The 13,896-nt window shown below is 41.5% G+C and overlaps 1 protein-coding gene across 3 annotated transcripts in view; it reads left to right on the forward strand.

The window, feature by feature from the left end:
* Positions 1-246: 246 nt before the first annotated feature.
* The window catches only part of ACSS3 (acyl-CoA synthetase short chain family member 3), a 106,306-nt gene continuing 92,656 nt past the window's right edge, over positions 247-13,896 (forward strand). For 2 of the 3 annotated variants that reach the window (XM_068400856.1, XM_068400854.1), the window contains exon 1: positions 7,458-7,538. Coding sequence is in view for 1 of the 3 variants with exons in the window: in XM_068400853.1 (XP_068256954.1) it covers positions 541-854; positions 7,394-7,538 (459 nt within the window). In the remaining 2 variants the exon portion in view is untranslated. Of the gene's footprint in view, positions 855-7,393; positions 7,539-13,896 lie in introns of those variants that run through there. The other variant, XM_068400853.1, reaches the window with a different exon arrangement.

The following is a 13,896-nucleotide window of genomic DNA, read 5'->3' on the forward strand; positions in this document are numbered from 1 at the left end:
GCCTCATTTAATCGCAGGGAAGTTTTCTCTAAGCAAGAATGTCTTTCAAAATAAATACTTGAGGAGTATTACGACTACATGTCATGCAAATCATTAAGCCAAAAATAATCTCAGATTCTCGGTTTCGTCTTTCTCAGTGTCTCTCCGCCGTCGGTCGCAGCCAAGCTCTGACAGGGCCGGCGCCCCGACATGGCGCCCGCCCCAGTCGTTCTGCGGCCCCACGGGGCGCAGCAGCGGCGGCCGCCCGCCCGCCTGCCTCGCTCGGTGCGGCTCCGGCCACGGCTGAGGCGACCCTCGTCGCCTTGCTCCGAGCCGCTTCCGCGCCCCCATGACTCCTGGCCGCTGGCGAGCAAAGCCGGCGCCCGGGGGCAGCACCGGAGCGCGGGGCGGGGGCGGTTCGGCCCGCCGCGGGGGCAGCCCCGCCGTGCCCCGCTGGTCCCCGGGAGCCGCCGCCGTAGCTGCTCCGTCTTGTGCCGTCCGAGGGCTTTTTGGAGCCTCAACGAAGCCTGTGCGGCGCCTCTCCCTTGAAGGCCGCGGAAAATGGGTTTCCTGAGCAGGCTGCCGGCGCTGCCAAAACTTGTTGGGGCGGCGGCGGGCCGGGGCGGCGGCGGTGCCTGGCGGCGGCCGGGGCAGCCCCGCGCGGGGAGCCGGCTCCCAGGCTGGGCCGCCGCAGCCCGCCGCCCGCCACCCGGCGGCCGTGCCGCCTCCTCCCGGGCGCTGGGCGAGTACGAGGAAGTTTTCAGGTCCTCCGTGGCGGAGCCCGAGAAGGTGTGGGGAGCAGCCGCTGAGCAGATCCAGTGGTACAAGCCCTGGGCCCGGGCCCTGGAGAGGGGCCGCCCGGGCAGCGCCTCCTGGTGAGTCTGCCTGTGTCCCCCGGTGCGGCCGAGGGGCCGGGGTGAGCGGCGGGCGCGGCCGGGCCCGCGGGGCGCGGGAGGGCACAGCTCAGCTGTAACGGGAAGAGCTGCCTGCCCAGGGGGCTGGGGGTGCGCTGGGTGCGGGCGTCCCGTGGTTAACACGAAAGTACCCCAGCACGTATGTGGGGTGGTCGGTGTGCCGTAGGTGATGTAGGAGACGGCTGCAGAGCATGGAGGAGTTTAATGATTACACTTTGTTAAACTTTGGGCCTGGCTTGGGAACTGGCTGCTGCGAGCACGGGAACCCAGGCATCAGGTGCCAGGGAGGTATGTGTATCAAAACACAGAAACAGCGGCTTTCAGGATTGTTTAATCTCAGAAGCTATCTACGTGGGTCATAATTTAGAGGATGTGATTAAGGTAATGTTTGGCAAAAGCATTGGCATTGTAATATATATGTATATATATATATCTCCATGTGGTGAATGGCAGACAGCCCTAAGACAGAATATGATATCCTTCTTATAAATTATTTGTTAGGATTTTCAGTACTTTCTCAAAGGTGATTTACCTGTTAAAATTTTGTGTTGACCACCATGGCCTCTTTTTCAGCAAGTTTACGTTATGCTCTTTGAACTTTTCTCGAGTAGAAGCTGATAAAGGATAAAAAAGGCAATGCAGGATGAGGATCATCTTTGTTACATTAATGTTCTTGGCCATTTTTATATTTTCCTGGTTTGATTTTAATTTAAAAACACTAATAATTCTTAAAATATATTTAATCACTCTCAAATCTTCCTGAATGAAAAAACAGTAGAGTGGAGCTTGCTTTGCTTTCTTTTTGGTGTCTGATGTATTGCTTGGCACCTCTAGCAGTGAAAGTTGTTTATATGTCTTAAGCTGAATGTTAAACAGCACCCAGCCAGGAAAAATCTCGTTAAGTCAGCAGGACTGTGTAGCAGTCAGAAGTCCTAAAGTGCCTGGATAGGGAGACCTGTGGTTCACTGACCTTGATTTCTAGGTCATGGCACTATTCAGAAAGGCAAGGAGGATTGCCTGCATAATTAAAGACCAGTAAAGATCACTGCCTCTGGCATTGCTGAATAGAATAATGAAGGAGTCAATACAGTGGTTACTTTTTAAGAACTAAGGAATGAGTATATAATACATGACACTAGTGAGCGTGGTTTTGCTATCAGATTCTGTCAAACAAATGTGGTTTGATTTGTTGAGCATGATAAGCTTGCTTGCTGAAAGTAGCATGGTTAGGTCTGTAAAGCATTGTGACTTCTCAGATGGAAGTTATTTGGTCTTATGGCAGGGATAAAGTTTCATGGGCTGAAGTCAGACGTACCTTCGAGGCGTTGTTTCTGGGCTCAAGTCTCACTTGCCTCTTTCTCCCGTCAGTGGATGCAGTTTGCCACAGACTGAAATTAGAGGCCATGGACACGAACTGAAACAGAGGAAGTTCCCTCTGAGCATCAGGAAACACTTTTTTAGAGGGTGACTGAGCACTGGCACAGAGTTGGTTGTGGAGTCTCCATCCTTGGAGATATTTAGAAGCCATCTGGACATGATCCTGGTCTACTGGCTCCAGGTGGCCCTGCTTGAGCAGAGGGATGGGACCAGGTGCCCTCCAGAGGTCCCTTCCAACCTCAACCAGTCTGTGATTCTGTGGGATTATGCAAAGATGCAAGTCTTTGAAGACTGAATGTCAGGCCATAATTATTGTTTGGATGTCAGGTAGCTGTTGCTCTGCTGTGGATAATAAAACAGTAAGCATTCAAATTTTTGTAATCCTCTTTAATGTCTTAATGTGCAACATGCAGTTTTATTTCTTTTTTTTATTTAAGTTCACCTTAAGTGATAACAGGCTGTATGTGATACTAGTGTAGTACTCTAATACCTCTGAAGTCCCAGATGGTTACCAGCATTCAGTGTGCTTGGCAGGATGACAGATAGGTAAGTTCTTTGAGAAAAAGGCTGAATATAAGAGAGAGAGGATACGAGAGGCTCTTTCAGAGGACATACTGAAGAGAAAACAAAGAGGATGGAACAGAACTGAGGAAGAGGCCAGGCTTCCAAGAAGAACATAGCTTGCTAGTCTAACAGGGTAAAGATGTAGTTCTGGTTCGGAGGTTTACCTAGTAAGCAGTGTACCTTAAAAATAGTATTAAGAAGTTCATGTATGTGCTTCTTGAGTTAGAATTTGTCTCCTGTTTCAGAGACATATTATTAAATATTATTAATAAATATCTGTTTATCTTCAGTATCTTTGGTTTTGGTTGCCAAACATGAGACTTCTGGAAACAGATACTTTTAGTGTATTTTCTATTCTCATTTACTTCAGTTGAAGAAGTCGAAGGAGGCAGTTAATGTATTTAAAATGTAGCTATAAGGCAAATGCCAGTTCATCCTCTCTAAATACTGTAAGAGCAGGAAAGAAACATGCAGCATGCCCCGGTGTGTTTTCTTTAATCGTTTCCATTGGTAACACCGATGTTACATCAGTGGGTTGCAAAATGATTTCTGAAAGGTATGTGATCAGTGTCGCCATCCCCTGGCTGTTTTGTTGAAGCAGTAGTCCCAGGTACCATTGACTGTTCTAACCTGCATCAGTGGCTGATACAGCACAAAACATCATCTGGTTTTGCCCACATCAAAAATAATGAGAAGAGCAAGAAAGCGTGATTGGTCAATAAAAAGATGAAAGAATTGGATGTTTGGTGTAGAAGCCAAAAAAGGAGATGTAAGTTTTAAAACATGTAAAATTTAGCTACGGAGAGTTTGGCTACAAAGTTGAAGGAAAAACTGTTCTCCGAGTTGGTTTTCAAGAGGTCAGAACTAGAAGTCTTAAATTGCAGCAAGGGAGATGTAGATTTTAGACATTAGAAAGAAAAATCTTTTTAATCCTAAAGGTAGTGAAACACTAACAGATTGTTTTGGGATCTTGTGGAATCCCAGTTGGAAAGTATTTATTTAGTAGTGATAGAAACAGTTTTTCCTAATGCATGCAAGCAGAGGGCAATTTTGCAAGTTATGTTTTTTCTCTGATCTGAAGCCATAAGCGCAATATAAAATCACCTTTGAACTTTAGGAATGTTGCACAGATTGCTATACAAATGTTGCTTACATTTTTTAAAAATGTGGCTGGATCAATTAACATAATATTATCTCAAAATATCTAATATTGTCGTGGTTTTGTCTAACACTTCACTCAGCTGCTGTTCTCACTTCATCTAGAAAAATTTTAAAAAAAAAATCCAGTTGATTCCTGGGAACCCAGCTTGGAGAAGTACATGTACCCTGCAGAGCATAAAAGGATTTTAGCAATATGCCTTTTCACAGCTATGGTGCAAAATAATTTTAATGTAGTTTTTTCTTTTTGCTGGCTTTATTCAGAACCTTTACCTTCTTTCTTTTTTTATTCTTAATTATCTTGCCTTTTGAGCCATTGAATGAAGACTAAGAACTGTCTCTGAATACAGCTGCTTTGATTCTGAAGATAGCAGATAGTGTTGGAAATTAAAGCATAACTTCTGAATATTTGAGTGAATTAAGACATAATTATGTGTTGCCTTCTTCACTACTATACTTATTTCATTGCTAGCAAGTAGGCTGTTGTCACATCCAAAAAAATACTGAATGCAGTAAAAAAAATTTCCAAGCCATAGATGGTAGATGTTAAGCTGTATGTAAGGGGAGTTCCCCTATGGCAGACCTAACTAACTGACTTGCGAAGAGTAAAACATGAACAGAATATCAGTGCTTTCGTGCCCTCTTCTACTCCTACCCCTAAAAGGTTAATAGAGTAGTCATTTTAAAGTATGATGAAAGAGGTAAGTGCATGTGCTTGAGATTCCTGTTTGTGAAACAGCAGAAACTCTGTGAGACCTCAGGGCTGGAGTGGGATGGAAGGTGGTGAGCCCCAGTCACGAAGAGGGAGTAATTCCTAGGTGACTGCTGTAGGCAGCTTTAAAGAGACTCAAGGGGGTCCTAATGTGGGTAATCACACTGAAATTATTGAAAAGATGCCTTATTAGAGCTAAGTTATGCATAATGTGGTTTATCAAAGGCTGATGGATGTATGGGAAAAAAGACTTACCAAAAGGATAGGTAGATATGGTTGGAATATTGATTTAAATGTTGATGTGAAGGAAGCTGTTTTGATATTATAACCAGTTTTAAATTCTGCTGTTATTTTTGACAGGAAGAACCCTGTCATTCTTTTTTCCGCCATAGCACCAGTGGATGGTAGATGAGCTCTTCAAAGAGACTGCTAGTGAACTGAATCCAGTTTCTGTTATGTATTAGGGTTGTTGCTGTTGACTCTTTTTATTTGTTTTACTTTTCCTCTGCTGTGTTTGTTGAATGTTATTAATTTCTCAGCGTTAGGAACACAGCCTAAAAAAAGATTCTTCAGACTTGGATTCATTTGGTAACCGCATTGAGATAATTGTCTGGTTAGCAACAGATTAGCATTTTACAGTCCTGCTTATTACAGCAAGATTTACTGGCAGCTCTTACAAATATCCTGCAGATCCACCTCTGATCTTTCTGTAGTCTATTGGAATATTTTCTTTTTGATTCTAGAACTCTGTTTTCAATAGGAGCATCTCACTGAGGTCCTTATTCCAAGACTGGGTCCTGGTTTCATGCTGCTGTTTCTTTCCAACTAAAACTTATTCAAGCAAATCAAAGTTCCTCATGTGTATTCATCTCCTTGGGAATCACAGAATCAACAGAAGATTGCAGCAGTACAGGGCAACTTTTCAAAGCCTGGCAGCTTTTATTTGTCAGCTGGAACGAGGTATTTGAGCATGTCCTTGGGTGACAGTAGAGGAGCAAAAGTCTTGCAATTGTGGTCATGGTAGGTGCCTCTCTGCTTCTGTGATCACGTAAGAGCCTCCCTCCTGAACAGCGTAGCAAAGCTCTCATCACACTGTTCAGATAGTCTTGGTTTTTGTTTCAACTTGCAATCACATCTTTTTTACATACTTGTTTGCAAGCGATTCTTAAAAATTTATGTGGCAGTGTTGATATTGCCATGTATCTTTAGAAGAATCCAGGCTCTGGTACTGGCTCATGTTTTGACCGTTTTTAAGTGGTTATGCATAGTAGACCAGGTACTGTGCTCTGTTGTTCCCTTGTTCATATCATCCTGCAGTGATTTGATATAAAAATCAATGGATGACCTGAATCCTACACAACTTTTATGACAGTAATACAGAGTTTCTCTATATTACATGAAACAACTCCCAATCCTTTATTGTTCATACGGTTCTTCTTTTATGGGAAGAGGTTTGTAGTACAGAATGTTTTTGTTACTTTCCTGGTCCCCCACTCTTTCCTTATTGATGGCGTTGTAAAGCAGTCACAATAAGAGATTGCTGCATCCTAAACGTCCTGACTGCTTTTGGTTTAATATTTGTCATTCTTTGACAGTAAAGACTATCCTATGGCATCTGTGCATATAGCTATACGAATAATGTATCAAATATCCTAATTTAGAGCACTCTTTTACGAGACAGGAAAGGTGAGGAAGGAAATACTCTTTTAACTAGTAGTGGGTTGCTTTAGGCCATCTGTTTTTATTTCTAGTTACATTATAACAATATTACATTTTCACAGTGAGTGTCCCCATAGAACTTTTTGGAAACTCTCAAGTATGTTTTTTTCTGTGTGTTGCTCTTCTTTTTGCTGTAGAGAGATATGTGCAGATAGAAGAACAAACACAAAGAGCGTTATTTAGAGTGAACTTTAATTTTTAGATTCTGTGTCATCTTTCAGTTAGTAGAGTCATCTTTGTATCTGATGCCTTCTGTATTTCCTTACTTGAGGATTATGTTGCACTTGAATTCTCTTTTTCTATGTAAAATGACAATAAAAATGAAACCTGAGTTTGTGAAGTGTTTTTCTTAATTAGAAGATGAGAATTTTCTGCAAATGTCTGGCTGTGGAAGAGGCTGTGACTCACATCGCTTTACAGGGGATTTTGAATCACTGATGTAAAACATGGTAATGTCAAATGCATTATGAATGTCAGACAAATTTATAAGATTTTGTAACTGTTGGGGTCAGTTTCATTTAGATACAGATGCTTGTATGCTTAAGTGTTATTGCCAAGAGATGAAAAAGAATATTTTGAGTCCTGAACCTGTTCTTAAAGAAGGTATGTGTGCATGCCAATACGAAGTAGTGTAATAACACATTTTCATAATGTCAGATTATTTATGTGAATGTATGCTTTTTCTGTGAAACCTTAGCTATAAAAGTCAGAATGATTGATGCAAAGTTTAGCAGATTCTTCGTTAAGTCAATTAAGGTACGATACTTTACTTCCACTATTTTCACTAATAGGCTCATTTAGGTTTTTCAGTAAATTGTGGGATTATAGATTAAATGACTTCCTGAACTGAATATAATGTTTTATGAGCTATATTTTAATTGAATGCTCTCACTCCTTAAAAAAAAAAGGCAAAAAAAAATGGTCTTCGCTTAGAAGGCTGGCTGTTACGTACTTCCAACTTCTTTTTTAGGTTTGTAGGTGGAGAGCTGAATATCTGTTACAATGCTGTAGATCGTCATGTTGAGAATGGACGAGGAGACCAAATTGCCATTATTTATGACAGTCCTGTAACAAATGCCAAAGAGAAAATAACATATAAGGAACTTCTTGAACAGGTATGTTTGAGAATAACCTTGTTACTGAAAATGGGCAGTAAATATTGCACAGCAGGTAGATGTGAGAGAGGTAGAAATGGTCTGCCTTGATAGTTTATTCATTTTGCTGTGCTCAGTATTGATTTATAAGCTTCAGTACCTGTACCCAATTACACGGCATCTAAGAGGTTTTTGATCTTCCTCTAATTCTTCTTTTTCTTCTGCAGTTTAATAATTTTTTTCCTGGTTGGTTAAGTTTTGAACTTTTCTCTATTTGATTTCTTTTTTTTCCCTCTAACAGTTCTTATTTCATATTTAAAAGGTAAAGCAAAGTATTAGTCAAGTCACTTGACAGTTGCTACGATGAACAAAAATACATTTCCAGTAGAAATGAAGATGCTTACCTTGGCTATTGATGCACATAATTGGGTGTACAGCAAATGCAATTTGACAGGGAGGAATTCTAAAGAGAGCTGCATCACCTGCCCTGTTGTAGGCCATAGTGGGGTGGCCCCACACTAGTTTTCTGTGTGGAAAGTCTGTGGATTTCGACTTCCCTGTTGGCTGAGGTAGCTTTCCCCTAACTGGGGTTGTGAATATGGAGTTCTGCATCAGCCCATTCAGATTTACTCAGTGCCTGACCATGGGTTGTTGCCATCATGGGTGTTTGTCTGCCCCATTCAAGCTTCCCCGCTCTGACAGCCATCAGCTGGTCGTTTGCCCTCACGCTGATCCTCTGTTTATCTGGCTTTTTTCTTCCAGTTATATGTAGCAGTTGCACCTAACACTGAGCCCAAAGAAATGTTGGAGTCAGACTCATATTATTCCTTAATGTATTTCAACATGCAAGATGCATTACAGTGAATGGAACACACTCACTCTACTTCAGATATGCACCTGGTGTCTGGAGTAATGTGAACCTACGGTTTAAAATGTGAAATGAGTTTCACAATGCAGTAATTCAGTTTGTGAGGGTTTTATTCCACTGTTGCAAGAAAAGAGAAGTCATACAGCTACAAAAATATGATAAACCTGTACTGCACTCTAGCTTTTAAGGAAAATATAGAAAACATTTACCTCTCACTAGTTTTCTGTTGATTTACCAAGTTCAAAAAAGAACGTAGAACTTACCATACAGTATGCTGGAGCTAGAACCACTAGCTTCAGTGTATTAAGAAATCAGGGGACTTTAAAAGGGCCCAGCTCCTTATCTAATTTTATTTATTCTTTTATAGATATGTATTTTATATGTATTTCTAATATAAAATTATAGTTTTCTATATGCAGTTTTATGTCATGTGCCATATATAAGTATAAGTTATACATAATATATCTACAAAATATATATATGAAATCATTTTCTATATGTACTTGTTTTATTTAATGAAGTAATACAACATTTTAATGTAAATTATCTTAAGTGGACTCTAGAAATTTTCCCTGAAAAGCACTTGAAAAGTAGCCTTTGTTTTGCTTTTTAAGCTTGATGTTGGTATTAAATCTCCTAAGTTTGTGTCTCTGTATTCTCTATAAGCGTATTAAATGTGTTAGGGTATGGCAGATTTGTGCAGAATGAGAAAGTTTTGCTAGCTGATGTACAAATTCCTTTCCTTCACATTTCCTCTTACAGCAGCATTGCCAAACTGAATGAAAGAAGTGGTTTAAGTTTTCTGGGGGTATGTAGCAGAACTCGCTCAGAAGTTCATTATAATCTTGCTGATAGCTGAGTCCTATCTACATACTGTTTTTGAATTCTCTACAGTTTGCTCTTCTCCTTAATCAAAAGGGAATATAAGTGAAAGGTAGGATTTGAGATTAATATCTTGTCTGTTGAAGCTGTCTGGTCCGTTCTGTGGAATAAGTTTAACTTGATTTACCTGGTAACTATTGGACATCTGATGACAAAGGTATTCACAAAGAGATTTGCTGAAAATGGGAAAGAGGTGGGCTGGTGTATTTTGTGTCACAGGTCTTGTAGGGTCTAGGAGAGACTTTGAGAAAAGGCCTACCAAACCACTGTGGAGCGTGGGTGATAATGTTTGGCTCACAGCCTCAGTCACTGCTTGTGACTGTGTTCTCAATCTGCTCAGTGTAAGCTAAAAGTACTAATCCTGTTGTTTGGAAATAGACTTTCAGCGCTCTGCATGTTTCATTATAGATCAGTGTAGGTGCAGATCAGACATAAGACCAAAGCTGATGAACCTCCTGGTGGGGCTTTTGCCTTCTTTCCCGAGTTCCTTTCCCAGTTTGAAATAGCCTGACAGTGTGTATTTGTGTGCAGACTGTCATTTGGACTGTCCGCATCCAATGAATGATGAGTAGTCTGTCTGACCAGTAAGCCAATAGTGTAATGAGGATGTCTTTTCAGAGAGGCTGCCTGTTCAAAATGTCTCTATGATCATCACTTGAAGTGGTGAAATTCTTTCTGGTTTTTGGTAATATAAGTAGAGATTATAGATGGATTCACCAGAAGTTATGTAGGATAACTGTGGGTCACAGGGTGGGAAGATGCAGAGTTTTGTAGCAGGCTGGAACATTTGTTCCAGGATCAAATGTGTGGTAAGGATGAAAAAAAATATGGCATAGGTGCTTTGGTTGGGGAGGGTGGGGTAGAGGTTAGGCACCACTAAACTGTAAGTAGTTGAGAGAAATGTTGGAAACTTGTGGACGTTTAGTGCCCAGCACTCTTTTTTTGGCAGAACTGGAGGAGAAGGACTGCAGGACAATTTCAACAATTCTTTACTGATATAAATAATGGCAAGAGCAGTTTATGTTGATATTCTGTACAACCGTACTGTCTTCACACTTGGAAAGTCTCGACAATTACAGTTAGTTAAAGTGAAGTTGTACATAGTGCATACAGTTGCATTTGAAGTGTGTTAATTATATGTTGTTACAGATGAAATCTTCCAAATGCAGAGAGGAGGAATTTGGCAAATTTAAGACATAAGACTCTTCCAGAATGTACTAATTGGACTTTTTTCTTTACTGATGCCTGTTATAGGCCTTTAAATGAGGATTACAATGTTGGGCTGAAGCCAGTGAAACGGGGATGTAGGTGAAAGTTTTGAGTATGCCTTGGGAGATACTCTAATTCCAGTCGTGAGGTGGCAGGAAAAGATAAGGGACACACAAATTCTGTTAGAAATATTACTGAATCTGTAGGGAAATATAAAGATACCCAGAAGAAATAAGGAACAATGGCTTCTGTTCATTTAAAAATGAATTTTCTGAGTGTGTTGGAAAATACTACCATTTTCAAGTTAATGCAAAGGTAGGTGAAAAAACCCTTCTATTTACATAATGAAGTGTATTCTCTAGAATGCCTCGCTTGCTAAAAAGAAATCTCAGGAATTTGAGAGTCGTATTATTTGCAGTTGTTTACACTTGACAGATCATGTACACAAATCCAGTATGATTTCTCTCTGTGATTCTTTTCAATAACAATGCATAGTTAACATGTTGAATTCAGTGCCATAATAAATAATTTCTGAGTGCAGTGACATGATGGGATTACTAAAACCAACACCTCCCCCAAGCCTCTGACAGCATTGAATGTTGCAAAAATATGGATGAGAAAGAAGGGCTTCAGGTTATCAACAGTGGGCTAGGATGTAATTTCTTCTCTATGAAGTTTTTTCCATAATTACGCACCCTAAAAGCATCTTCTTCCAAAATAGCTGTATTAGCCATTGTCAGTTTGGATTTATGTGTGTATCTATCTTGCTCTGCTCATATCTCCTGTATATGACTGAGGAATCACCCAGATTATTTTGTTTCTAGTAGTCTTTCTCATTCTTCATGCTTTGCTCCACCTTCTTTCTTTGCCTTCTGCCTTGAAAAATGACCAATTCTTCTTAGCTAGAAATAGAGACTTTCATTTCAAGATACTTTTTCTGAGAGTTGCTTTAGAATCCAAACTAGAATACAGACAGAAATTCTACTGAGACTGACAACCCAACTTTTTGTCCTCTTTGTCTGGTAAAGCAACATTATCTTGATAAAACTATATATCAGGCTTCTTTAATGCTGGTTTTACTTATCTTATTTAAATGTCAAATGGCATTTTTCAGTGCATGTCCTAGAAAGATTTAACTGCCGTGTCACTGGGGTAGCTCTTCAAAAATATCAATATTATATTCTTTAAAGGATGAGACTAATCAGGAATTTACAAAGAGTGGTGTCTTGGGTTTTTCACGTTCCACACAAAAGACTTCCAAATGACACTGTAAAAGTCTGAAGAAGCAGTTGGAACTTGATCTCCCCTGACTGAAGGTAGTTATACTGCAGCACGTCAACATCAGCAGTGCCTACAGTAATGTATAATTTGGTGCAGCTTGGGCAGATGGGTGAAGCAAAGCTATGCTGAATTAACTGCTGAGGCTCCTGACATTTCCACTATATGTGGGTTGTGAGTTTTACTTTGGGCTAGGTTTAGTTTCATCCTTTGAAGTGAGTATCTCATAGCTCACTTCAAAGCCGTCTGAACATAGGTATCCCACAAATCTTTGCTTCTTTGACTTGTGGATTCCTTTAGGAAGTGCCATGCTCACCCTTCGTCTGTCTAATTACTGCTTGATTTCTCCCCCGACTCTGAGTGGATGTTGTCCAAATAATGGCCTTTTAGGGGAACATAGATGCTGTAGGAGTCATGCAGACCACTAGGAACTGTCCCTCACAAGTACCAGATATTCCTTCTGAGGCAAATGCTTGTCTGGAACCCATCTCTTCTGCAGAGTGAATGCCATGGCATCACTTCTGATCACACATTAAATCCATGCCAAGCTGATAAGTATTATGGAATCCCCATCTCATCCCAGTACTTCCTTGGAGACACACAGTCCACAGATGATCTCCCAAACAGGGAAGGAAAATGGCCCTTCCCAAAAATCCCCAGCTTCCTCTCAATCCAAAGAACTTCTTGGCATCTGAAAGAAGGAAGGAGAAATTACTGCAGCTAACCACAATCCCAGCAGCTGTCTGAATGTATGAGAAAGGAATAGTAATCATCCTGATTTATATTTTTTCTTGTTATTTGTGGGAGAATGTACCAGCACCACTACTACCACTAGGTAGGTCCTTTATACGCTGTATTTGAGAAAGCGTGACTGGATTTTTGTGCAGGAGCCTAGGAGGGCTGTGTTACTGAGGCATGCCATGTTCATGGCTTATGCAGTTGCCAGGACTGTGCCTGGCACACAGGTAGAGCTGGGATGGAGCAAGTGGTTTCTGATGGAGCTTATTGCTCCACAGAACTTCTCTCACAGCTCACAGTCCCTGGGGAGTTGTCTCTCAAGGCATAGCAGCCCTCTCAGTCAATCCAGAGACTCACACTGGCTTTCCACAGCTCTGCAACCAGTACCCTAACTCTGCTAGAAACCTCCTAAACACAGTCCTACACTCAAAAGTGTACAGGAAAGGAGTACACACACTTACTCAGGTGGGCATGTGGACCACTGGTTTTGCAGTTCCCATAGCCTGCTGTGGCAGAGAGTGGGCCAAGGGGACATTCCTGCATCTTGCCTTGTGGGGGTCCTCTGGGGGTTGCAGGCATGTAGACGTGTGCAGCACCATTGCCATGCTTTTCCCTAGACTGTGTCTCAGGACTGCTGATCCTGGGACCAAGCGTGTGGATGTCCTTGGATGTCCATGGATGTCCTTGGATGTCTGGATAAGCAGCGGGCTTGGCAGAGTGCTCTCATCTCCCCTGAAGATCTGTTCAAGATCTCTCTGGTAGGGGCCCATGCACTGTGCCTCCTCTGAAGCACGGTTTTGCCTCCTCATCAAGAACATGGTCTTCATCTATTTGAAGTGGATGCAGCACCACTTTGTCCTCTCCCACTTGGCAGCAGGCTTGACATTAGCAACAGGGTGATGCATCTGCTGGAGAAGCTTTTGCAGCAGTAGAAAAAGGAGGAAACAATAATTAAGAAGAGTAATAGAAGAATGAAGAGGCTGATCAAGGGGCAAGGGAAAGCAGCAAGGAGTACTTGGAAAAACGACACAGTGGAGAAGCTGAAGAGCATAAGGCGGCTTGCTGCCTTTGGTTTAGAGGAATGTGTGTGCTCTTTTTACACCATGAGATGCACTTCAGGACGTGTCAGGAGCTCTTGGTATTTGAAAAATCCTTTTGTGTTTAGCTTGCATTGAAGCATTCAGCACTGGTAAGACCCAGTTGTTGTTCAACCTAAGAAGGTTTGAAATTCCTCTTTTGAGCATTTGGAGCGGAATTTCCATTTTAGTGTCTTCTAAGATGAATTCTTTTGGCATGGACCCAAACTGCTTTTTGTAACTACTGGGTACAGCCAAGTGATTTACTTCAGAACTGCAGTACTTCTCCAAACCTGAGCTGCTAATGCAGATGTAGTATTTGTTTGGT

This window comes from Nyctibius grandis, chromosome 5, assembly GCF_013368605.1.
Source record: "Nyctibius grandis isolate bNycGra1 chromosome 5, bNycGra1.pri, whole genome shotgun sequence".
NCBI classification, from domain to species: domain Eukaryota; kingdom Metazoa; phylum Chordata; class Aves; order Nyctibiiformes; family Nyctibiidae; genus Nyctibius; species Nyctibius grandis.